This window comes from Patella vulgata, chromosome 6 (genome assembly GCF_932274485.2).
Source record: "Patella vulgata chromosome 6, xgPatVulg1.2, whole genome shotgun sequence".
Lineage (NCBI taxonomy): Eukaryota > Metazoa > Mollusca > Gastropoda > Patellidae > Patella > Patella vulgata.
In genome coordinates this window covers 72,076,397-72,102,909 of record NC_065884.2, presented here as the reverse complement: position 1 = coordinate 72,102,909, position 26,513 = coordinate 72,076,397, and the positions used below count along the sequence as shown (strand labels likewise).

Sequence of the window (26,513 nt, the reverse complement as noted above, 5' to 3'; positions counted from 1 at the left end):
GTCACGTACAACCGGGGATTCAGCCATATAACAACAACTTAACAAATCTCGACCCCCCATAACAAAATAACAAAACTCAACTTTAATAATAACAAAAAACAACTTACAAATCCATTTCCCATGATTTTATAAAGAGATCGAAGTATTTCCATATCGTTAGGACTAAAGTTGAACGATACTTGACGTGAATTACGAAACAGCCCCGTTAATTCCGACAACATATTTTGTGGTAGCAACTGCATCAATAGTTTACTCGGCCAATTATTGGCATTCCTGTAGAGTACAAATTAAACAATATGAAATGAAATGGGGTTTAGCGTCCTACTGTTCTGCTCCAACAGAGCTAATGAAGACGGGCATACGCCATACAGTGGGCTATGAGGGAAATTTAGCCAAGACAGCTGCGCTACAGCCTACTTTTATATCAAATTCAAACAGCCCAGGGATCTTTTACAAACACGCCAATGTGTACACAGGATGTTGGTTTTTCATTCCATCCAAATGACTAGATTGAAACCTTGCCAGTTGACTTAATGACAGACATTATGATACAACGCGCACATGCTAACCATTCAGCCATTCACACCACCCCCCGGCATTATGTATTGGAGATGTTTGCACTCAAATCAAAATATGCTTAACTGTGTCAACAGAACATGCGAGAGCAACACAAAACAACTTCATCCCTCCTGTCCAACTGTCAAAGACAAGATAAAATAAGTAATAAACTTACACATCAGCATCTGTTGGTCCAAGCGTCACGTAGCAGGACAAAGATCGTGAGATTTTCTGTGGTTTTTCCTGATATTCTAATACCCCTTTCCAGATCATTCGTTTGTTCACCTGTTGTTGACCAGGTTGTTGTTGTTGAGACATCTGTTGCTGGTTGGCCAGATCGTTAGGGTTGTTGAATACAGGCATGGTATTAGGGGCTGATGAGGGACCAGTCATTGTATTCATATTAAACTGTTGTTGTTGTTGTTGTTGCTGCTGTTGCTGTTGAGCCTGGTTCATTACCATTCCTGAAATTTAACACACACATTTTAAATTAACCAGCGGCTGCCAGGCAGGATACGCCCACATTTTCGAGAGATGGATAGAGAACAAGCTAAAAAGAAATTGTTTTTGCCTACAATCAAGGGCCATAATTCAGGAAATTACAATTCGATATGTGCAAATATAGAAAAGAACCAAGATCTTTGGGTTATAAACTTACATTTCAAGTTTCAACAAAATCGGATTAAAATTGTGACCTCCATAGGGTCCACAAGGGTGCACAAGCAGCCAAGATCTTTTGGAGATAAACCTATATTTCAAGTTTCGTCAAAATCGGATAAGAATTGTGACCTGTAGAGTGTCCACAAACAATTGTGGACGGACGGACGTCCGGACAGGGGCGACGACAATATACGTCCACATGAAAATGTGGCCGTATAAAAACTGAACTTTTCAGACAGAAAAAAAGCAATGAGAGTTTTTGTTACACAATTTTTAAACCATAAGGGCAATATGGTTTGTGCTTTGAGGAAATTTTTACCCAGAAACAGCTTCATTTTTATTCACTTGTGGCTTGTGAATGTGAGCTTATTGTCATAATGCCGTAATGGCTCTGTTGTTACATAATGCAATGATGTCAAACAGTGATTGTTTTTAAAGGCACTCCAATGCCATAGAACCTCTGAATCTTGACTGATAAAGTGAGAGAGAGAGAGTTTAACATCCACTCGACACAAACTAGGCCATTTCGGGACTAACATATGGTCCAATTTTATTTCAATAATTCGCTTGCGCATAGGGGTCTTTAGCAGTGGGAGGAAACTGGAGGACCTGGAGAAACCCCACGAGGTTGGACAGGCGACCCTGCTCCTTGTCACGTACAACCGGGGATTCGAAACCACGCCAGTTGATTCAATGACAGGCCTTATGATACAGCGCGCATGTGCTAACCATTCGGCCATCCAACCTCCCTGAAAATAAGAGAACATACCTGGCTGACTTGAAGGCAAGGATAACGAAGGTTGAGACGCCATAATACTAGCATTAGAAGACTGGATATTCATGCCTTGTGATAGATTGGGGGCGTTCATCATTGGATTCATGGTCTGGTTATTAGAGGAGACAGACACCATATTTGGTTGTGATGTTACTAATTGTTGTGAAACAGCATTTTGTTGCGATGTGGCAATATTTTGTTGCTGTTGCTGTTGTTGTTGCTGCTGCTGTCGCATCTGAGCTATGTTGCTCTGCTGTGAGATATTCGTTCTTTGACCAGCTGAAAAATCAAACAATAAAATTGAGTCCTATACAATATCTCTATTTTAGATTTTTTTTTTTCTTCCATTTTCCAGTTGCTGATTGTCACTAATTATAATTCAAGTCGTTGACTGTTCGTTCGCTCCCGAGTTTTATGTCCTCTTCCATCGAATGTGATATCGAAGACAAGTCTCTGAACTTCACCGGAGAGCTTTTTAATCCCCTGTCAATCTGATTAAAACACAGATCCTATTTCGCTTCGTTTTTATACTTCAAAATTTTGTTTTACTTGTCTTGACTACGCTAGGATCTGGAAGAGTTGTTATCATTGACGTGTTCTGAATAGTGTGAAGTAATAGCAAATGAAACGGTCTGTTACGGCGAGCTTTAGGCATGTTTAGCACGGAACTGTGGCAACATCAATGCTGATTGATTAATCAAATGTCTGACATCATAGGGTCAAAAGCTGCTCGTATAACCTCTGACGCAACCTATCGCTACAACCGGTCAGATCTTCATGTAGTGTAGGCCATAGAAAGTATAAAAACGAAACAAAATAAAGATTTGTATTTTAATCAGATTGCGATACTGTGAAAGTTGAATCTCTAACACGAATATCAGTACAGAAATGGTTCAATTCCTTTCAGTATTTTCAAAGATATTATGAAATAAAATTTTGTCAACGTATGGCGAAATGAAATGAAATGGGGTTTAACGCCAGCCATATTGTTCTGCTCTAACTGGACCAATGAAGACGGACAATATATGGCATTGAAAAGGAAACACTATACACGATATAGTGTCAACTATGAGTTTCGGTGAATCTTTTGAAAGGGAGACCTTTCTTCATCTGATTGAATCCAACCCGGAAGATTATACACCTTCGATATTGTTTTCTTAATTAAAATGCTGGGTTAGAAATGGGGTTTAAAGTCCAATCGACACAAAGTAGGTCAATTTGGGATAACATATGGTTCAATTTTATTTCAATAATTTGCTTGCGCGTAGTGGTCTTTAGCAGTGGGAGGAAGCTGGAGGAACTGGAAAAACTCCATGAGGTTGGACAGATAACCCTACTCCTTGTCACGTACAACCAGGGATTCAAAACCATGCCATTTGACTCAATGACAGGCCTTATGATACAGCGCACACTCGCTAACCATTCAGACCCTCCCCCCCCACCCACAAACACAAATCATCAATATCAATTTCATTACATGTTAGCTAAGCCATGGATAATTTGAGTATATTTTAGCGTCAGGTTTTTTTTACTGATGGTGTTTTAATCTAATTGAGATATAAAATTTATTAATGATGATGTTTCAACCAACAAGACTTACCTAACATCACATTAGGTGGCGGATCTTTCTTCTGCTGTAAATAATAATAAACAAAAAATATGAAAGCGAAAAACTCAAATTACGTGATTGACCTGTAGAAAGCTTAGAACAGCAGTGTACGGTGTGTTAAACTATAGGTTCTAAATTCTAAATCCATAAATACAAAGTTAAACTCAGACTTTATATCCCTGTCGAGAGGCAATGAGAAAAAAGGTTGATTTCCAATCTGAGAATTCAGATTTAACAATGTGTTTTTGCAGACATTTTCTATGAATGTTCTTACTTACCGGTTGTTGAGGTTGTACTTGTTGTACCATAACGGGTGATGGCTGATTCTGGATGTTAAGGGGAGATAATTGAGCTTGTTGAGGGGATGGCTGTTGGCTGGTAGAAACTGTAATAACAACCAATTTAGATATATTAAAACGAAAAGATGAGGGGGAGGGAAGGAAGGGAGAGATAGAGAGAGGGGGGGTACACTCGTCACAAACTAGGTCATTTTCGGACTAACATGGTTCAATTTTATTTCAATAATTCATTTGCGTATAGTGGACTTTAGCAGTGGGAGGAAAAGGGAGGACAAGGAGAAAACCCACAAGGTTGGACATAGGACCTTACTCCTTGTCACGTACAACAGGAGAATCGAAACCACGCCAGTTGAATAATCACAGACCTTATGATATAACGTGCACGGACTAACCATTCAGCGACCCACCTCCACCCCCACCCAGGAAGATTAGAGAAGAGTGATATCAATACCGATACATCCCTGGACTGAGGGAAACAGTTGTTTCTTAGACTGCCTCAAAATCAACCAGCCTGAGATATTATGTGAATAGCTTTCTGCTTTAAAGGACCAAGTACTAGTTTGTGGGGACACCACAGCTTTGCATGTGACAGGGCGGTTTGGGGCAGTTTAAATGATACCGGGTTAATTAATCAGTTCCTTAACCTAATTACTAATCTTTCATGATGGGGGATCATGATGGCTAGTTGGTAAGACGCTGGCTCGCTAGCCTGGAGGTCGGGTGTTTGATCCCTGCATTGGCCGAGAAAGTTCATCCAGATTTCCCGGCATGGTTTCCCCTTGTTTACTGGTGCAGGACGGAGGGCTTGACAAGGACAGGTGACTAGTTGTCGGATGGGGCGAAAAACAGAGGTCACGTTTACACATTGGCATGCATGTAAAAGATCCCTTGGCAGTTGGAATTCGATATAAGAGTAGGCCGTAGCGCCGCTGCCCGGGCAAAATTTCCCTCATAGCACACTGTATGGCGTATGCCTGTCTTCATTAGCCCAGTCATTTCAGTCTTTCATGATACAAATCTAACTGTTTCTCAAAATAAAAAAATAAAACTCATGTATTGAACTTACTCATTTGTGACGATAGAGCTGTACTTGGCACCTTAAAGCCACCATCTACATTAAATCCTGTAGAACTAACACTGTTAGGGCCTTGACTACCTGTAAATATATGATATTCATGTTCAGGTATAAAAAGGAAATATATACAAGGGGCTGCTACAATACCTTAAACAGTTAGCTTCTCATTCTCCTATATACACCAACCAACAGCAAACACTATACTCCAGGTATCATTTAATCTTGTGTATCTAGCACTAATTTCTTTCACATTCGTTAAATATCAAATCATTGTTTAATAATTTGTAACCAGCATTTAAAATCACCAAAAATCATCCAATTTGTACTTGCGTGCAGTTTAAAGCTGACCATTCATTTTTGATAATGAGTGACGAATTTACAAATATTCAATTTCCTGACCACTGTTCAAAAATCAATCATTATACATCAATAATCAACTGGGTTGTTTATTTTTTAACAGTGATCAAAAAATCAAATACTTTACAAAAGGGCGTTAATCAGAAAACGTTAAAATAATAAGTGTAGTGAGCAAACAGGAGCAATAAAAATTAAACCATATGTTAGTCCCGAAATGACCTAGTTTGTGTTGAGTGGACGTTAAACCCCATTTCTCTCTCTCTCTCTCGCATTCTGGGAATGTAATAACTTTGAGCTTTGTTTCAATAATTAAAGCTTTTTGAAAGATTTAGTTGAATTTTCTGATTGGTAGTTGGTGATCTGGAATCAACCAATCACAACCTACTAAATGTGTCTCCCTTTAAATAAATGAAGCAAACAACTGAAAAATAAAATGGAACAACAAGAAAAAAACTCATATTTCCCTTCATTCTGAACGATTTTTGTTTTTAAGTCGAACATATATATCTTTCCTTCAGTACCACAGGTTTTGATTGCTAGGTTGATCTGGAATCAACCAATCAGAACCTTCTGTCTTACCTATGTTTAATTTGATAAATTCAGACGTCTGCTTTTCATCCTCTAAACTTGGACTGTGAGATCGTTCTGCAAGATGGATAAAAATAAAGCTCATTTAGGCCATCACCCATTGTTCTGTACTGGACACCTTGCTTACCACAAGACACAAACTTAATAGATGATATAATGTATAGCTTAAAGTTTTTTCAGATTTTTTGATTTTTTTGTTTTATTATTAATACTTTTTCTATCTTAAAGCTTCTCTTCACTATTTACAAAGGCATGATGCATCTTAATTTTTGTTAGCATGTGTGCGGTTTATCACAAGGTCTGTCATTCAGTCAACTAGCGTTGTTTCGATTCCCCGGTTAAACGGTCGCCTGTCCAACCTTGTGGGTTTTCTCCGGGTCCTCCGGTTTCCTCCCACTGTTAAAGACCCCTATATGAGCAAGCGAATTATTGAAATAAAATTCAACCATATGTTAGTCCTGAAATGAACTAGTTAAGCCACATTTTATTCCGATTGAATATAAACGGGAGATTATCTAGCTTTGATACTTTGGTTTTGTTTTCTAAATTGAATTTTAAATAATCAATTTGAGTACATTTTAGTGGGCATTTAGGAATATGAAATTAGATATTGCTTGCAATATGTGTAATCAGTGACCTTAAAGAGATTTTCCTTTAATGAACTAATAAATATTTCCACCAGTGACATTCATTAAAATTTGGCAGGAGCATTGCTTAAACCAAATGACAAATTTTTCATTATATAAACACCTGTGTATAAAGTGGATTAAATGCCAGCCGTGGTATAAGCAACTTGTTACAGACTTTGTCAACTACAATTTATTGCACAATGTACGTATACAAGTCTGGACATAAGGCATCTGTCACAGACATTGTCATACACAAAATATCATTCCGTGTTAGATCACCCCAAAAAATTAAAAATTTTAATCCCACCTCCTTCGATTTTCATGAAATTTTATGTATATGTTTATGTGGGGTGGTAAAGCTGATTTCCTAAATTTTAACGAAATTGGAACGGTTTGGTTGCTATGGGTGACCGAAATTTGTGAAAATGGGATACAATTTAGGAAATCAGCTTTACCACACCATATAAACATGTACATAAAATTTCATGAAAATCCAAGGAGGTGGGGTTTAACCCATTGGGTGATTTGACATGGAATGACCCATATGTTGTGTGATAATTTGTGTCCTACTTGTCTGTGGCAGATGCTTTATGCCCAGGCTTGGCTAAGAGAGTCATTCCACGTTGATAAACAGATTAAACCAGAGTGCCATAGATACAACAGACAATGCTTACCTTCGAGTTGATATCCATGCAATAAAACCATATGCCTAGGATCTATCGTATAGTCTTTATGGGGTAAATAGGCCAGATCTGGGGATGACGCCTGTAAACAGAACAAAGATATAAATAATTATATGAGCAAGAAGATAAACTAATTTTGATATATCTACTGTTTAAAATGTACAGACTTTGTTCGTTGTGTAAGGAACAGTGCTTAAAGGGGAATTAGGTAGGATCAGATAAAGAGCTGAAAGTACACAAACACTCTCTAAATTATTCTGGTCTTTATTTTGATCCACATCAATATTGTAAAATAAAACAGTTTTATTTCTTCAACAATGGCAGTACTAAATATGTCAATTATTCATTTATCCTGTTGTTTTCTTGGTAAATACTGACCTAGTTATGAATCGTGATATGAATCGTATCGTAGCACCTGAATCACATTACAGTGTAGGTACCATATCGAGACTGCAGTGGCAATAACCATCAATGAATATTATGTACTAAGCAAGGAAATATTTGCCTGGAGAGCAGCATTTACAGCCTTCTTATTGGTACAGTATTTCACACTGTAACCCAGGTATTGTTTAATCTTGTGTATCTAGCACTAATTTCTTTCACATTCGTTTAATATCAAATCTTTGTTTCACTGTCAATGATTATTTTATGTGCACATGGACCGCCCTTGAGATAGCTCCCCCACCCAAACATCTTTGCAGACTTTCAAAAGACATTTTTAATGAGAGCCCAGTACCCTAAAATCCTGACTTACCTCTTCGAACAGTTCCTGTAAGGCTGGGATTTTTCTAGGTGAGATGATTGACAGGTTGATGCCTCTCTAAAATAAAACAAAACAAGATTTATACAAGCGTATGTTTATTCAGTCGCCTGTCCAACCTCGTGGGTTTTCCCCTCCCCCACCCCCGAGTCCTCCGGTTTCCTCCCACTGCTCAACCAATGAAAAGAAAGAGAGAGAGAAATGGGGTTTAACGTCCACTCGACACAAACTAGGTCATTTCGGGACTTACATATGGTTTTATTTCAATAAGACAGACGACCCTACTCCTTGTCACGTACAACCGGGGATTCGAAACCACGCCAGTCGACTCAATGACAGACTTTATGATACAGCGCGTGCACGCTAACCATTCAGCCATCCACCCCCCACCCACCAATGAAAAGGCTGGATCTTTTAGAAAATCTTAGTTTAAAGTTTCTTGAATAATTTAAGGCCCCAGATGTGGTAAGCAGCAAGATCAAGACCAGCGATCCATGTAGGCATTTCGGCTGGTGAAAAAAGTCGGTATGATGCAAATATAATGGGAACGTTTCAATGTAAGCGTTTCGGCAACTTTTTCGCTGGAGTTAAAAAAACAAAGTTTCTCTTCCACAAAGTCAATTAACCGCTTTTGTTTCTGCAAAAAGCGGCAATTGCACGTTAACAATGTCAGCCAATCTCAGCCTCCACGTTGTAAAGAGAAAATTCTCATCTATGACGTCATTAACAAGAAATTCCCCAAACTTTTCAGCGGTTTTTCTGTACAAATGGATATACAAACAGAAAATCGCCCACAGAAACGCGTCATTTTCCCGCTGGCAAAAACATGTATATGGCTGGCAATCAAGACTAAAATCCCAGGGCTGAATATATAACATGAATAGAAATAAAATGGGGTTTAACGTCCTACTGGGCTAATGAAGACGGGCATACGTCATACAGTGTGTTGTGGGGGAAATTTGGCCCGGACAGCGGCACTCACTCGACACAAACTAGGTCATTTCGGGACTAACATATGGTTTAATTTTATTTCAATACTTCGCTTGCACGTAGGGGTCTTTAGCAGTGGGAGGAAACCGGAGAACACCCACAAGGTTGGACAGGCGACCCTACTCCTTGTCACATACAACCGGGGATTCAAAACCATGCCAGCTGACTCAATGACAGGCCTATATGGAAACAGATAAAGGCTCTTATAACCACATTCCTCACAGTATTTCGTTTGATTAGACCCCACTCAAACACTACCATTCTCAGCGCAAATTTCTGTCCCAAATTATGACCGATCATCAACCAGTACATTACTACATAACAAAATCAATCGGGATTAACCAGAAAAGGTTACATAGTATAAATACCTTTGCCATCATTGCCGCTATCTGATTACTATATAAACCAGAATAATTAAAACTTTCTTGACTCGGAAGATGGTATGGAGGAGAGTTACACAATAAAATACAATGTTTCTGACTGATAATGCTGAAATAAACAATACAAAATACAATGTTTCTGACTGATAATGCTGAAATAAACAATACAAAATACAATGTTTCTGACTGATAACACTGAAATAAACAATAAAAAACATATGACGAATTCATCAAACAACAAGTAAAATAATAACAATAATAAGCTAGGGAGAGAGGGAGATGGGGCTTAACATTAACTTCAAACAAACCAGGTCATTTTAAGACTAACGTATGGTTCCATTTTATTTTAATAATTTGCATAGGCTTAGGGGTCTTTACCAGTGGGAGAAAACCAGGAGGACCTGGAGAAAACCCACAAGGTTGTACAGGCGACCGTACCCCCTGTCACATACAACCTGGGAATCAAAACCACACCATTTGATTCAATAACACACTTCAATTAACGACCCTCCCGGGCAAATGAAATGGGCCCGGAGAAAACCCACGAGGTTGGACAGGCGACCCTACTCCTTGTCACGTATAACCGGGGAATCGAAACCACGCCAGTTGACTCAATGACAGACTTTATGATACAGTGCGCACATGCTAACCATTTAGCCATCCACCCTCCCTTATAACTTAAGACTTTTCAACCTGATCAACGGCAATATCTTGGAAATCACCTTACAAATTTAATGCGACATCAATAATAAAAAAAAAACGAAACCCATCCCATATTGTCATTCTCACAAAACTGTTACACACACCTTTCATGTCTTCGGGTTTTAATATCATCAAATACTTGCAAGGCTGTACTCAAACCTTCCGCTAACAGGCTACTACTCTGACCAGCTCCGCCTAAAAACCTGAACAAAAATACAACATGAATTAGAAAAAAATGTGTTATATACTTTATTGAAGATAAATGAAATTCTGCTTTATCCTTAATTTTTATGGATGATGTACAAGACTATATGAGACTAAATCATCCAGACTAATAAGGTCATTGATGGTAAAAAGTATTTCTTATTAAAGATGCATTATGGGAAATTAGATAAAGAGCTGGCAGTTCTCACTATAATAGTTAAAGAGAGGTTGCCAGGCAATGAAACATACGCCTACAGCAGCTAAATCGTCTGGGCAGTCAACAAGTGTTGTTGCCTATTTTTTACTTTTTTGGGTAATGAAACATTTATAATACACTAAAATCTGATTAAGAGTAACAACTCATGAAGTAATTATCAATCTGAAGTCAATTGGATGATAACTTTAGCCTCTAGAGCGTCACAAGATTTTTCAAAGTGATCAAGGCCATAAGTTTGGCAGTAATTATCAAAAATCGTTGAAAATCAATAGGATTCTATGTCTCATGACCTTAAACACTGTGTATAAATTTAAAGTCAATCAGATATTAACTTTGACCTCTAGAGCGTCCACAAGATTTTTTTAAGTGATCAAGGGCCATAACTCTGGCAGTAATTATCGGAAATCGCTGAAAATCAATAGGATTCTTTGTCTCATGACCTTAAACACTGTGTATAAATTTAAAGTCAATCGGATATTAACTTTAGCTTGCTTGTGGACGCCGGACGGCTGGACGGACGGGGGCGACGACAATATACGACCACATTTTTTGGCCTAGCCCCGATCATTATTACTTAAGTTTATTACTAAAGTCCATACTATAAAAAACAGTCTTGATTATCCATTTCATGATTAAATGATGAATGAAAGTTGAGCAGCAAATTGGATCCTAATCCCGTAAATATCGCAGGCTAGCGATGACATCAAGAGTTGATTATGGTCTGGATAAGTTAATTAATGTCTAATTAATAATTTAGATAACATTTCAGGCCTAAAAAAAGATCTGCAATAGACAGATTTAGCTCTTGCATAATGTATGTTTAAGTCATGAACAACAAACCCAGAGAGACAGAAAAATGAAGTTTAACGTCAACACATTTCAAGACTAACATACATGTTTGGTTAATTTTTACTTCAATAATTCCCTTGTGCATAGTGGCCTTTAGTTGTGGGAGGAAACCACAGGAAAGGGATAGAGAGAAATGGAGTTTAACGCCCACTCGACACAAACTAGGTCATTTCGGGACTAACATATGGTTTAATTTTATTTCAATAATTCGCATGCGCGTAGGGGTCTTTAGCAGTAGGAGGAAACCGGAGGACCCGGAGAAAACCCACGAGGTTGGACAGGCGACCCTACTCCTTGTCACGTACAACCGGGGATTCGAAACACGCTAACCATTCAGCCATCCAACCCCCCAAACCACAGGAAACGCACGAGGTTGAACAGGAGACCCTACTCCTAGACATATACTGTAAGCAGGGAATCTGAACCACGCAACTTGATTCAACGACAGACCTTATAATCTAAAGTGCCGAGAAAGTTCATCCCGATTTTTCGACGTGGTTTCCCCTTGTCAGTGATGCAGGACGGAGGTCTTGACAAGGACAGCTGTCTAGTCTTTCGGATGAGACGAAAAAACCGAGGTCCCGTGTAAACATTGGAATGCACGTAAAAGATCCCTTGGCAGTTGGAATTCGATATAAGAGTAGGCGATAGTGCCGCTGCCTGGGCAAAATTTCCCTCATAGCACACTGTATGGCGTATGCCCGTCTTCATTAGCCCAGTATAGGAGCAGAACAGTAGGACGTTAAATCCCATTTCATTTCATTTATGATCTAAAGTGCACACTTATGAAATGAAATGGAGTTATACATCCTACTGGGCTACTGATGATGGGCTAACGCCACGCAGTGTACTATGAGGGAAGTTTGGCTTGGGCGGTGGTACCATGGCCTACTCTTATATCGAATTCCAACTGCCAAGGGATCTTTTACATGCACGCAAAGAAAGTTCATCAGGATTTTCTGACGTGGGGCAGGCCCCTGTAATTTGATAACTGGTAATTATAGCTATATACATCTATTTTGTCATTCATCTCATCAAATTAACATTTTTCAGTCCATAAAAAATGAACAGATGTTCTGTGCTAGAAATACTTACTCAGTTCCATCGAGCCATGTTGTAAATTCATGTATACTAGTTGTAGGTCTGGTACAGTTAGCAGATAGCGATGACATTGAATCACCACTGTTATATGTTACCAAAACATACAGGCTACAGCTGAACTGTTGAATAATATAAAAAACAAAACATACAGGCTACAGCTGAACTGTTGAATAATATATAAAACAAAACATATAGGCTACAGCTGAACTGTTGAATAATATATAAAACAAAACATATAGGCTACAGCTGAACTGTTGAATAATATATAAAACAAAACATACAGGCTACAGCTGAACTGTTGAATAATATATAAAACAAAACATATAGGCTACAGCTGAACTGTTGAATAATATAAAAAACAAAACATAGGCTACAGCTGAACTGTTGAATAATATATAAAACAAAACATACAGAATATAGTTAAACTGTTGAATACATGTTATATACAATAGAGAGAGAGAGAGAGAGAGAGAGAAACGGGGTTAAGTCCACTCGACACAAAGTAGGTCATTTCGGGACTAACATACGGTTCAATTTTATTTCAATAATTTGCTTGCGCGTAGGGGTCTTTAGCAGTGGTAGGAAACCGGAGAAAACCCGCGATGTTGGACAGGCAACCCTACTCCTTGTCACGTACATGTATTTGAAACCACGCCAGTTGACTCAATGACAGACCTTATGATACAGCATGCACGCGCTAACCATTCGGCCATTCAACCCCCAAATATACAATAAAGAACTTATTATCGGGGATCTATAACCATCTAACAGTACATGTATACTGCCGTTCTCATACACGGAGAGGGAGATCGAAATAAATGGGGCTTAAAATTCAAACTCCATTAATACAAGCAGTCATTTTGGGAACTATACAATGTACAATGTACATGTAGAACTCTATTTCAGTAATTCAGTTGCTTGTAGCCAGAGATAACTCACAGGGTTGGGCAGGCCACCCTGCATGTATTCCTTGTCATGAATCAATCTGGTTAAAACACAGATCCTATTTCGTTTCGTTTTTATAGTTCAAAATTTCGTTTTACTTGTCTTTACCACACTTGGTTGGATCTGGAAGACTTGTTATTTAACTCGTGTTCTGCTTGAAATGAGGTGTCAGCCAATCAAATGGTCTGTCGAATCGAGTGTTTGACCTTTTTTGCCCGGAACTATGGGTAATCCACTAGTAACATCAATGCTGATTGGTTAATCAAATGTCTGACGTCATAGGTCAAAAGTCGGTCCTTTGACCCCTGACGTGACCTATCGCTATAACTTGTCAGATCTTCATGTAGTGTAGGCCATTGAAAGTATAAAAAAAACGAAACGAAACATAGATCTGTATTATAATCAAATGGGTCATGAATAAGTGTGGAACCATATCACTGGACTCTACAGCTGAAGGCCTGGATCAGTTAAACATGCATTATGCAAGAGCTAAATCTGCTTATCGCAGGTCTTTCTTTAGGCCTGAAATCTTATCTAAATTATTAATTAGACATTAATTAACCTATCCATACCATAATCAACTCTCGATGTCAAGGCTAGCCTTCGATATCGACTGGATTAGAATCCTATATGCTGCAAACGCTCATTGATAATTAAATCAAAACAATGGATAATCGATACTATGCTTTTTAACGTACTAACTTTAGTAATGTTGAACGAGGCTAGGCGGAAATTTACAAAGCTGATATCTCGGTTCATAGTGGACCAATTTGACTGAAATCTTGAACAATTTACCTTTACATTATCTAGTTTTTAACTATTATAGCGAGAACTGTCAGCTCTTTATCTTATCTCCCATGATGTATCTTTAATTAATGTCTAATTAATACTTTAGAAAACATTTAAGGCCTAAAGAAGACCTGCAATAGGCAGATTTAGCTCTTGCATAATGCATGTTTAAGGGCAATCCCTTAATGCTCCCCCCCCCTCCGACCTCCTACTAGAATATACATGTGCTATGGCGATTTATAACATACATGCATGTGCACATACATTATTTCATTGAATAACTAGAATGTCCATAGAATTTTTCATGGGCTATGCCTCCGACAAAATTATTGGAAATCATTGAAAATCAATAGGCGTTTTATATACAGTTAAACATTTAGGCTACATGTATAAATATCACATAGGATGATAACTTTAGTCTCTAGAGCATAAACAAAGTTTTTCAAATTGATCAAGAGCCAGAATTCCAACAGAATTTATCGGTAATTGTTGAAAATCAATCAGCACCTTCGTCTCATGAACCACAGAGAAGAATGACCACAATATATACGACCATATTTAAATATTGATTTAGTAAAACTTACGTCATGTCCATAGTCAATGGAATCAGGTGGCCCACCATTAAAATATCTGTAATGAAAGCATTAGCTAAGTAGATGTTAGGGGGGGGGGGGGATCTTTAAAGGGACAATAACACTCTTGCTGGCTTGACAGCTCCAGTAAATAAATATTAGCCTTATTCTAAGTATTAGATGTTTAAGTGTCCTACCTGTTGTGTAAATTATCCATTACATCCTATTTTACTTGTTCTGAGGGTTCGTAAATATTTTTAAATCCAAGTCACATTTGAAAAGGTTTACATTAGGCTTTTCAAATCATTTAGTTGAATTTTTCCATTTTTTTAAAGTACATGTAGGTGTGTTAAGATGAAATTTGTATCATCAATTAATTGAAATACTGTAAAATAGTACAATTTGTTGACCAGAATAAAGATTATGACATATTATTCTGTTACAACAAGAGTGGTATTGAGCCTTTAAATGAAGTTAGACTTTAGATTTCAAGTTGCTACATATATATACACAGGGATCATACAGAAATAAAATCATATGTGATACAATGTATATGCACAAAAATACATAAATTAAAATATACCGTATTTTTCGGTGTATTAGGCGCATGCGTAGATAAGGCGCAGGGCGACTTTGGCAGAGGTGTTTCAGGAAAAAAAAATATGTGTGCTTTAGGCGCACCCTTTCCCAGCGCCCCGTGAAACTCGTGCCATAGCATACGTGACTCAAATCCACCTGCGATCTCCAGTAACTAGGTCAAACTCTATTGTTTACAGTTATAATAATTACCGATATTTAGCCGTATCAAGCTTTATATAATTATATTTCTTTATGAAATAAATTGTTTTTGTTACATTTGTTTATATTAATAATAATATGCAATTGCATTATTGCATAACTTTTAGCTGTAATTCTGTTGCTCGTATGGTAGTGAAATTGTCATTAAAGTCCCGCCCACAACAAACATGGCCGTCTATTACATCCTGTTAAATTTGTGAGTAAGTGTCTGTGATAAATGAATCGGTTTTGATGATAAACAAATTAAATAATACCTGTAGAAATAATTTATCATGATCAGCTACTCACGACTTAAATCCTGACTACCGGTAAAAGAGAAACAACAATTCCCGTTTACTCCAAGTTATGCAAACAACTGACAATCAAACGATAGCGTCTGTTGCCCCGCCCATATCATATGCGATACAATGTACAATCAACATAAACAAAAATACATAAATTAAAATATACGGTACATTTACAAGCCTGGAAATAAGAGCACCTGTTATAGACAGCATGTCTATCATTTTGTCTGGCACAGATTTGCCTATTTTTAGTTTTTGAATTAATATTTTTATACTACCGGCACGAGAGAGAGAAATGGGGTTAGTTTAATGTCCAATCAACACAAACTATGTCATTTCGGGATTAACATACGGTTCAATTTTATTTCAATAATTTGCTTGCGCGTAGGGGTCTTTAGCAGTGGGAGGAAACCGGAGGACCCGGAGGAAAAACACGAGGTTGACATGCAACACTACTCCTTGTAACCTACAACCGGGGAATCGTAACCATGTCAGCTGACTCAATGACTGACCTTATGATGCAACACGCAGCCCATTCGCCCATCCAACCCCCCACCACCAAAATAATACCGACACAAAGTTAAAAATGTCCAGTACAACTCCATTTGTGTTTATCATTTTGTCAGGTAGGCCTACAACTAAAATTGTTATTTTCAGGCTTGATATACAATATATCATCTATACATGTATGTACCTGTACTATCACTGTAACCCAGGTATCGTTTAATCTTGTGTATCTAGCACTAGTTTCTTTCACATTCGTTTAATATCCAATCTTTGTTTAAAAATTTGTAAAAACTGTTTAAAATCACCATAAAATCATTTAATTTGTACTTCTGTCCAGTTTAAAGCTGACCATTCAATTTTGATAACGAGTGTCCAATTTACAAGTGTTTAATTTCTCAATCATTGTTAAAAAATAAACAACCCAATTGATTAATGATGTATAATGATTAATTTTTGAACAGTGATCAGGAAATTAAATATTTGTAAATTGGACACTCATTATCAAAATTAATCAGTCAGCTTTAAACTGGACACATGTACATGTACAAATTAAACGATTTATGGGGATTTTAAACAGTTTTTATGAATTTTTAAACAAAGATTTGATATTAAACGACTGTGAAAGAAATTAGTGCTAGAAACACAAGATTAAACGATACCTGGGTTACAGTGTATAGGCCTATGTATATGTATTTAACTGACTATAGATTGAATATAGAGCACGTTCGGATACATTTATATTAGGCATTAGCTTTCATGTCATATAACATTCAAAATTATTCATATTCACAGGCAAACACCTTACAAGGAAGTAATAAATACATGTATAGGTATGGATTTATGACAAAGGACATACACGTCAGACAAGATACCTGAAATCCTGTATGTGAATGGGTATGACAGGGCTTTCATATTTTTAAGAACAGTGCGTAAATACTTCCCTAGAATACCCTGGATTAATCTATTAATATACATTACGTAGCCTACAGGTATATTATTAGTCCTCGGATATTAAAGTTGCCACTCATTATCGTGCATTCTTCCAACAATTTCTAATAAACCTCCAATTTTTAACAGATAAGTCTACACTTGGTTGTTTATGTCAGGTTTCCATTGTCGTGTGATGTGTTACGATAGGATCGCATGATTGCTATGTACAACAGACCTCAATATTCATGTATGTTAAGACCTGATAGAACCAATGCAATTACTACACGATTAAAATCACTATTTGAGTCGCAGCACGAATCAAGACTGTGGATACCTAACATCAACAAAACCTACATGAACGGCAGATCAATTCTCTCCTGGCTTTCATTCAATCAGATTAAGAAATGGTCTACCGTTATAGGTGGCAAGAAAGAGAGAGCTTAACGTCCACTCAACACAAACAAAGTCACTTCGGGACTAACATATGATTCAACTTTATTTGAATTAAAGGGTCTTTAGCAGTGGGAGGAAACTGGAGAAAACCCACAAGGTTGGACAGGCAGTCCAACTCCTTGCCACGTACAACCAGGGAAATTTGGCCCGAGCAGCGGCACTATTACCTACTCTTATATTCGATTCAAACTGCCAAGGGATCTTTTACGGGCACACCAATGTATACACAGGGCCTCGGTTTTTCGTCTCATCCAAACAACTAGACAGCTGTACTTGTCAGGCCCTACATGTACGTGCTGCACCACTGTCAAGGGGATATGGAATAGGTTTGACGTCTTTACGTCATGAAGGCGGGGCTAAATATATGTTATGTACAAGCTAGCCAATGAAGATACGGTTCCAACATAAAACCACCAGGTAAGGAGGATGTGCATGACTAATCCACCGAACTATGAATGTCAATATCCGTTTAAATTTTGCACAAGGGAGACATTCCTCACAACACCGGCCATGGTTAATTGACTAAATCTCGCGTTCATAAACGAGATGATGGTTTATTTTTAGCGACACTGACAGGAAACGCGTGCTAGGGTTAGGGTTGGGTTTGGTCCAAAAATTCTGACGTCATGTGCAATTCAAAGTGATTGACCCCGTGAGGAATGTCTCCCCGGCGACACTGCTTGATTAAACTTTACTGACAATACTTGCAGATAAAATGAAAGTGGTTTTACTACATTGGGCTGGGTACGTTTAATTAGTTCTAATTAGTATAAAATTAACTTATTTAATTTTAAGATGTTACATGCATCAATAAAGAAATTAAGTTCGCCAGGTGAAACTATAGGCATCCAATCGTAGCTAAAAAGAAACACATCAGTCCTACTTTACTTATACTGTTATATTATTGGGAGAGTAATTAATGACTCACGACTACGTTCAGTCCACTGCAGGCCACCCGTATGCATACAAATGTGCTGTCTTTGAAAGTGTGAATTCTAACTATATGTACATGTATGTACATGTATATGTACCTTATTTTATTTAGTGTTCATCTTTCATACATGACATGCAGTATGAGTATCATTACATATCATTTTTGAGGATCACTTGAATAAGTGGGTAAGACGCTGGCTCGCTAGTCTGGAGGTCGGGTGTTCGATCCCTGCATTGGCCGAGAAAGTTCATCCCGATTTTCTGGCATGGTTCCCCCTTGTCAGTGATGCAGGACGGAGGGCCCTGATAAGGACAGCTGTCTAGTCGTTCGGATGGGACGAAAAAACAAGGACCCATGTATATATTGGAATGCACGTAAAAGATCCCCTGGCAGTTGGAATTCGATATAAGAGTAGGCCGTAGCGCCGCTGCCTGGGCAAAATTTCTCTCATAGCACACTGTATGGCGTATGCCCGTCTTCATTAGCCCAGGTTAGGAGCAGAACAGTAGGATGTTAAACCCCATTTCATTTCACTTACAGGCAGTATGAGTATTATTACATATCATTGTGAGACTGAGAGTAATGACTCATAATAGTCATATCAGTCATCCCATGTGAATATGAATGAGTCGGGAATTCCCATTGCGTCTACATACCGCAACCGGTATGCATAATATGCTGTGTATAGATAAGATAAGATGTTCACGGCGACCGAGAAGTTGTAGAATACTTACTTCAGTGTTGGCAAAATGTAGTTGGCTTTGAGTGTTTCCATGTAAGCTGCTAAGTTCGCCGTATCTTCCACAACAAAAACCACATCGTAAACAGGATTAGTGGAGACCACCATTTTTAGGAAAAAAACAATTAAACAAAAACTTAATTAACAAAAATAAAGCTAACAAAACATGACACCGGACTCAGCCAGTTGTAAAAAAACAATGACAATAAATAGCAATATTTATTCAGCTCTCCACATCCTGGTTATTCATTTTCCATATGGCGGAAATAACTAACAACTTCCTTTACCCATATTATCCATTCGCGTCAGAACATAGTTCGAGAGTTATACTATTATTCCCACATACGTTGTAGAATAACAGTTATTCTCGTGGACACGGGTACATAACATGATAATTCATAAGTACAATTATATTCTATATCGCATGATAAAGGCTAATAATCAAGTTTAATTGGATGAAATAATATTAATACGCGTTTGATACCAATTAAAGGTAGACAACTCTACTTAAGAGATGATTCGTTTCTTGAAAGTCTTTTCGTTACTTGTGTGGGTCTTATTCGTCACGATACAATTTCAACACGATCTTACGGTTTTCCCAATGACGTCAGTACAGACGTCATTGGTTTTCCCCCGGTAACGTGATATCTGGTCATGCGCTGTGGCTGCCTGTGATTTAATATTAAAAGTAATAAAACTTTGGAAATTTTACGACCGAAAACGCGTCCTGCAATTCCCGAGTAAAGCAAATAAACAATTAAGAAAGTAGTCCAATACAGATTTACTTAAGTGGCTTAATTGGTTTACTATTTATGGAATAATAAAATCAAACTGGGAAGCATGTTTTCTTTGTTCAGTTATGAATATTTAATAAATGAAACGAAATGGAGTTTAGTTTAACGCCCTTAGGCCTACTGTTCTTCTCCGACTGGGCTAATGTGAGTAATAAAGACGGAAATATTAAATAAAGTATGATAGTAAACCAAGTCTCGATTATACATTTTTTAATTCAATTATTAAACGACGATCTTGTTTCAACCCATTGAAAATCGTGAGCATCCGATTTGGCCCTGTTAATACGAGTCTAATTAATAATTTAGAAAATATTTCAGGCCTAAATTTTAAGGCAGATTTAGCTCTTGCATAATGCATCTTTTAACAATGAATTGTAAGAATAAGCAATAATTAGTGGAAGTATTCAATAATCCAGGCAGAAAGGGATATAATTTGAGTGTATTGCCATTAAACACACATTATGCCAGAGCTAAATCTGCCTATTGCAGCTTTTAGGCCTGAAATGTTTTCTAAATTATTAATTAAACATTAAAGGACAATATTGGTGCCAGTCATTATCACATATGTGATAGAACTGGTAAAACACGTTCCAAATATTATTTTATCACAGAGATCATTGCTACGATAGATGCGTAGGCTAATCAATGCTTGAATAATCGGAAGTGACGAATGCAAAAAGAAAACACCAATTATCCCTCTATGTAACTGACAGAAGTGTCGGGTGACGACAGATACATGGGCGAATTTCTGTTCACTAATAATTCCCTCGAGGGTGTGATGTTCCCCTAGTAACTCCGAATGATGTTTCTCCTAGGATCTCTAAATGATGTCTGAAGGGAAATTTATTCTCGCCCTTTCTTATATAGAAAGTATAGATGATGTGTCAGCTATTAGGGCGGGACAATTACCATATTTGGGTGTTTCGTTTTACGTCAACATTATTCTATTTAATTGGACTAATCTGTGCACCAGATGACTGGACGATAGTACCATAATTTCAGCAATTGATGGTGGCAAGAACTGTCTGTGAGTTAGTCTAAGAAAGTTGAATCTTGCAAAATACCTATTTAGCCGATTTCTCGTTGTCACCCATTTGTTTAAACACTTCAATATATTAAACAGGACGCCTTTCATAGAACTAAACAATTACATATAATTTGGTGTAATTTGCAATTGGTATTTACTTTACGTGAGTGTAAATACATATAATATGAGTATAGTAACATATAATATAATTGTATTATCATGATTTGGTCCTGGCAGTTGGAATTCGATATAAGAGTAGGCGATAGTGCCGCTGTCCGGGCAAAATTTCCCTCATAGCACACTGTATGGCGTATGCCCGTCTTCATTAGCCCAGAAAAGGAGCAGAACAGTAGGACGTTAAACCCCATTTCTTCTTCTTCTTCATATGATTTGGTGTACGGTAATATCATGCAATTTGAATATATAATTTGACTTATCATGAAATTTGAGCATAATTTGGTATACGTATAATTGTGATGTAGCATGGGTTTAGGTACCGGTATGTATATTTTAGATATTATAATATATACTTTAAAGATACATTATGGGAGATAAGATAAAGAGATGGCAGTTCTCGCTATAATAGTTAAAAACTAGATAGTGTAAAGGTAATTTGCTGAAAATTTCAGTCAAATTGATACACTATGAGCCGAGAACGAAGCGGGTGAAATTTTCGCATAGTCTCGGTCATCATTACTAAAATCATTAATATAAACAGCATAGTCCCGATTATATATTGTTTTGATTTAATTATCAATGGCCGTTAGCGGCATATAGGAATCTAATCCAGTCAACATCGAAGGCTAGCCTTGACATCGAGAGTTGATTATGGTCTGGATAGGTTAATTAATGTCTAATTGATAATTTAGATACCATTTCAGGCCTAAAGAAAGACTTGTAATAAGCAGATTTTGCTCTTGCATAATGTATGTTTAAGTTGAATGTGGTACATGAGAAAACCCAATCCTTGTCATGTAGACTCGGAGAATCGAAACCACGCCACTTGACTCAATGACAGACCTTATAATCCAACGTGCACGCGTTCAACTATTCGTTGTTTTTTTAGTGTTTAACGTCCGCTTCCATCGAACTTGTCTTATTTTCTTTCGTTTTTTATTATCTTACCGCACGCGCAATATGGTCTTTCCCGTGAGAGGAAACCGGAGCTCCCGGAGTAAGCTCATGAGGTTGAGATGGCGTCCCAATCCACAAGCCACCAGGGATAGAGACCAACGGTGACCGACCAGCTAGAGATCGAAGCGCGACACTCTTGACCAATAGGCCACCCCAACCCTATTCAGCCACCCAAGCTCCTTCTTATAATCCCGTGACAGCCTCGCTGCGATTATACACATCAGGTATATAAATAGTAACTTATTCGTTATTAATGACGTCATTAATATAGTAACATTATATTGCAAGAATAACCAATGAACGGAACTATTGTATGTCGTCAATAGAAAGGGGGAATACCCCAATGTTATACGACAATACAAGACACAATCACATTAAATGTATAGGCGACAATTTAAGATATCGTTCATATTAAAGATGGGTTTCCAGAAATGTTGTTATCGGGTGTTTATTTCCAATCAAGTATGGTAATTTTGGTATATATGGAAAGTAGAGATATCCAATCTTACTAGAAAAATACTGGATTCCCCGAAAAACACTCATGGAGCGTATACAGGACAAAAATGTAAGGGTTCCCCTAATCAACAGCCCGACGATTAAGAACTTCTGCACGCGTGATGTCAAAGGTCACAAGCGAACATTGAGCGCTTGATGTACAAGTTGATAAACTTTATGAAGAGTTAAACGTACAATACTTTCTGAGATCAAAATGACGGAAAAAGACGCGGGTAGTGGATAATCCGAGAATTTAATTAGGATTCGATATTTGTAATAAATAGTAAGCGATTAAAGACAACATCGTCTTATGTATGTGTAGCAGGGTTCTATTCACAAAGACGAACAAAACACCAGGTCATGGGTTCAGGATTTTATTGTGGATCATCAATTTAGTATACATATAAAAAAAACTCTGAAAGACATAAAGAAATGTATAAAAATCAAGAATAGTAATAGTTTACACTATATATATATTTAAAATAGTAGCGGGAAAAAATTGATTTGAAACAAAGGAATAAATAAGATATTTACAATGAGTTTTAACTAATACAATTACATACAAATACATATACATACCCTATAAAATAGGAGTTTATAATAGGGTTGATGTCTTAAATATGGCTACCATACAGACACAGTATGACACAAAGACTGAAATTAAGGTTATGAATAAATTAACACTAAATAGCTGAGAGTAGAATATTCTCAATTACACAAACATACTTATGGAAATACTTATAGAAATATACTAATAACTTAATTATTTCATATATAAATTTATTCTAATTACATTACCATATTAAATAGATAAAATATTAAAGTCAGTCAAATAAATATAAAACTTACCAAGTGACAGAATGTGATCCTCCTTGTAACAAGGTTAAGTTGCAAGTGAGATTTGAAAGAGAAGCTGAGATGTGGTTATTTTAGTGAGTTAAAAGTGAGTAGAGTTTAGACTTGCTGTTGTAAAGATATTCTTAACCAGCTTAGAGATGGACTATTAAAGGGACAATACAACGAACACCAAATATACCATAAATAACTAATATATTAAAGGGACAATAATACAACAAATATTCAAGATACAATAAATACAAATATACACAAATATACACTACCACATATGCAATGAATTCTCCTCTGACTCCCAAGACGTGACGTAAACATGGCCTGGTTTGATCGAATTTTAATAGCAGGGCATTCCTTCGCAATTACAATGTTTGAGAAGGATTTGAAGCATAATTATGACAAATTAATTAGTTTGAATATGTTTTCGGTCCATATATATCATTAAATCACCCAGTTTGTACGCGGAAACCCATCTTTAACTGGTAGGCCCACTTTTATATATTTTTCTCATCTTTCAACAATATGTTCTAGGATTCAATTGCAGAAGGAAAAAAGTTAATATTGGGGGCTTATTAAGTCGCATCGATGTCACCCCTCTCAGTGATTGTAGTAGCCTGCGAATATTCACTGCGGATCAGTGTGGAACGTGATAGAAATACTGTTTTCAATAATTGCATCCCAAACTTAGGCTGCCTATCTACAGCTAGCTCCGGCTGAGAATAGGCCCTAAGCTAATTAACCGACATTTTAATTCCTACATCGACGATTTTAGTCGAAAACACTGAGTATGCTTTTAGAAATTTTTAAAAGTATTTATTTCTCTTCTATTGTCATATTGAATGAAATTAAATATGTTTATTTAGCCGCTGTGTGTATGAAAGATGTCAAACTAATCAAAGCCGAATCACAAAATAGTCCTCTAATTATTCAATATGGCGGCGCCCATAAAACATAATTTCACAGAGGCGGTTTTGTTTGCGAAAACAAATTTAGGAGTATCTAACCTTGTTTTGAAAGATAAACAGATTGAAACTCTAAAGACAGTTTACAATGGTAAAGAATTTATTGCAATATTACCCATAGCACATATTATATATCGCTTTTACGCGAGTGTCAGCGACATGGCGTGTTTACATAAAACACACGTGCTTGGGTTATTTTTACTCTGTTGTCTAAACAGAACGGTGTCTAGTCGATAAGTCCCGCCCCAAAATGATCACGTGAGCGTTTTAAATGGCGGGTAATCAGGGCAGTGTCACATTCTGGGAAGTATGACGCAGATGGGTCGCTGCGTGCAGTATGCAATAATTGCCGACATTTGTCATAAAGGGAGATAACACGTCTTGTACCAATAATGGATTTTAAAAATTCCTGAAATGAAATGAAATGTTCTGCTCCTAACCTGAGCTAATGAAGACGGGCATACGCCATACAGTGTGCTATGAGGGAAATTTTGCCCGGGCAGCGGTGCTACGGCCTACTCTTATATCGAATTCCAACTGCCAAGGGATCTTTTACGTGCACGCCAATGTGTACACGGGGCCTCTGTTTTTCGTCCCATCCGAACGATTAGACAGCTGTCCTTCTCAGGCCCTCCATCCTGCATCTCTGACAAGGGGAAACCACGCTGGAAAATCTGGTAGAACTTTCTCGGCCAATCCAGGGATCGAACACCTGACCTCCAGGCTAGCGAGCCAGTGTCTTACCCGCTTAGCCACGTGATCCTCCTAATAAATCCTGACGTACACACGCCCTTTATGTTTTCGGTATGCTTGTTTAATTCAATATTTAAGTTATTCTCGCCTATGGGAGCTTGTTCTCCGTGTATATGTAAAATCAGCTGTGACCACGCCCTTTGGAAATGAAATGGGGTTTAACGTTCTACTGTTCCGACTGGGCTAATGAAGACCGGTATATACGTAATGCAGTTTACTATAAAGGAAATTTAGCTCAGTCAGCTGCGCTACGGCCTACCCTTATATCGGATTCTAACTGCCAAGGGATCTTTTACGTGCATGCCAATGTGTACACGGGACCTCGGGTTTTCGTCCCATGCGAACGACTAGACAGCTGTCCTTGCCAGGCCCCCCGTCCTGCACCACTGACAAGGGGAAACCACGCCGGAAAATCCTGATGAACTTTCTCTGTCAACACCGGAAGCGAACATCGAACCCCCAGGCTAGCGAGTCAGCGTCTTACTCACCAAGCCACCGTGGTGGAGGAGGGGTACTTTATATGCGTAACAATATCGTCTTCAAAAGTAAGCTTGACTATAGACCACCTACTAGCAAGAACTCATATCTATGTCTCAATGTTTTGGCCAGGACTAGGACCCCAAGGGATACTCTTCTTCTGAAGGCCCCTCCAATGCAAGCAAGATCAATGTGAAATTTGGCATACTCGTTTCCCTGACTTCGAGTATTGACATGCCACAATCTGATTAAAATATAGATCTATATTTCGTTTCGTTTTTTTTATACTTTCGATGGCCTACACTACATGAAGATCTGACAAGTTATAGCGATAGGTCACGTCAGGGGTCAAAAGACCGACTTATGACCCTATGACGTCAGACATTTGATTAACCAATTAGCATTGATCTTACTAGTGGATTACTCACAGTTCCGTGAAAAACACGCCTAAAGCTCGTCGTAACAGACCGTTTCATTGGCTTATCCCTGACACTATTCAGAACACGAGTTAAATAACAACTCTTCCAGATCCAAGTGTAGTAAAGACAAGTAAAACGAAATTTTGAACTATAAAAACGAAACGAAATAGAATCTGTGTATTAAATAGATTGGACATGCGGTAACAATTCCAA

General features: G+C 37.7%; 1 protein-coding gene and 1 long non-coding RNA gene across 3 annotated transcripts in view; both read right to left on the bottom strand.

The window, feature by feature from the left end:
- The window catches only part of LOC126825504 (mediator of RNA polymerase II transcription subunit 25), a 36,625-nt gene extending 16,914 nt beyond the window's left edge, over positions 1-19,711 (bottom strand). The window contains exons 1-14 of one of the 2 annotated variants that reach the window (XM_050555145.1): positions 19,383-19,711; positions 14,755-14,800; positions 12,431-12,555; positions 10,170-10,268; positions 9,352-9,472; positions 7,988-8,053; positions 7,225-7,315; positions 5,913-5,978; positions 4,968-5,057; positions 3,881-3,987; positions 3,594-3,627; positions 1,988-2,272; positions 734-1,022; positions 108-273 (exon numbers count right to left, since the gene is read on the bottom strand). In XM_050555145.1, the coding sequence (XP_050411102.1) occupies positions 108-273; positions 734-1,022; positions 1,988-2,272; positions 3,594-3,627; positions 3,881-3,987; positions 4,968-5,057; positions 5,913-5,978; positions 7,225-7,315; positions 7,988-8,053; positions 9,352-9,472; positions 10,170-10,268; positions 12,431-12,555; positions 14,755-14,800; positions 19,383-19,495 (1,698 nt within the window). In that variant the 5' untranslated portion in view covers positions 19,496-19,711. Of the gene's footprint in view, positions 1-107; positions 274-733; positions 1,023-1,987; positions 2,273-3,593; positions 3,628-3,880; positions 3,988-4,967; positions 5,058-5,272; positions 5,979-7,224; positions 7,316-7,987; positions 8,054-9,351; positions 9,473-10,169; positions 10,269-12,430; positions 12,556-14,754; positions 14,801-19,382 lie in introns of those variants that run through there. The other variant, XM_050555146.2, reaches the window with a different exon arrangement.
- Positions 19,712-22,814: 3,103 nt separating this feature from the next.
- LOC126825548 (uncharacterized) lies at positions 22,815-26,466 on the bottom strand. Its single transcript, XR_007682051.2, has 3 exons — positions 23,687-26,466; positions 23,417-23,491; positions 22,815-23,252 (listed from the first exon to the last, which is right to left on the bottom strand). It is a non-coding gene; the product is annotated as an uncharacterized LOC126825548 (long non-coding RNA).
- Between the last annotated feature and the right edge of the window lie 47 nt (positions 26,467-26,513).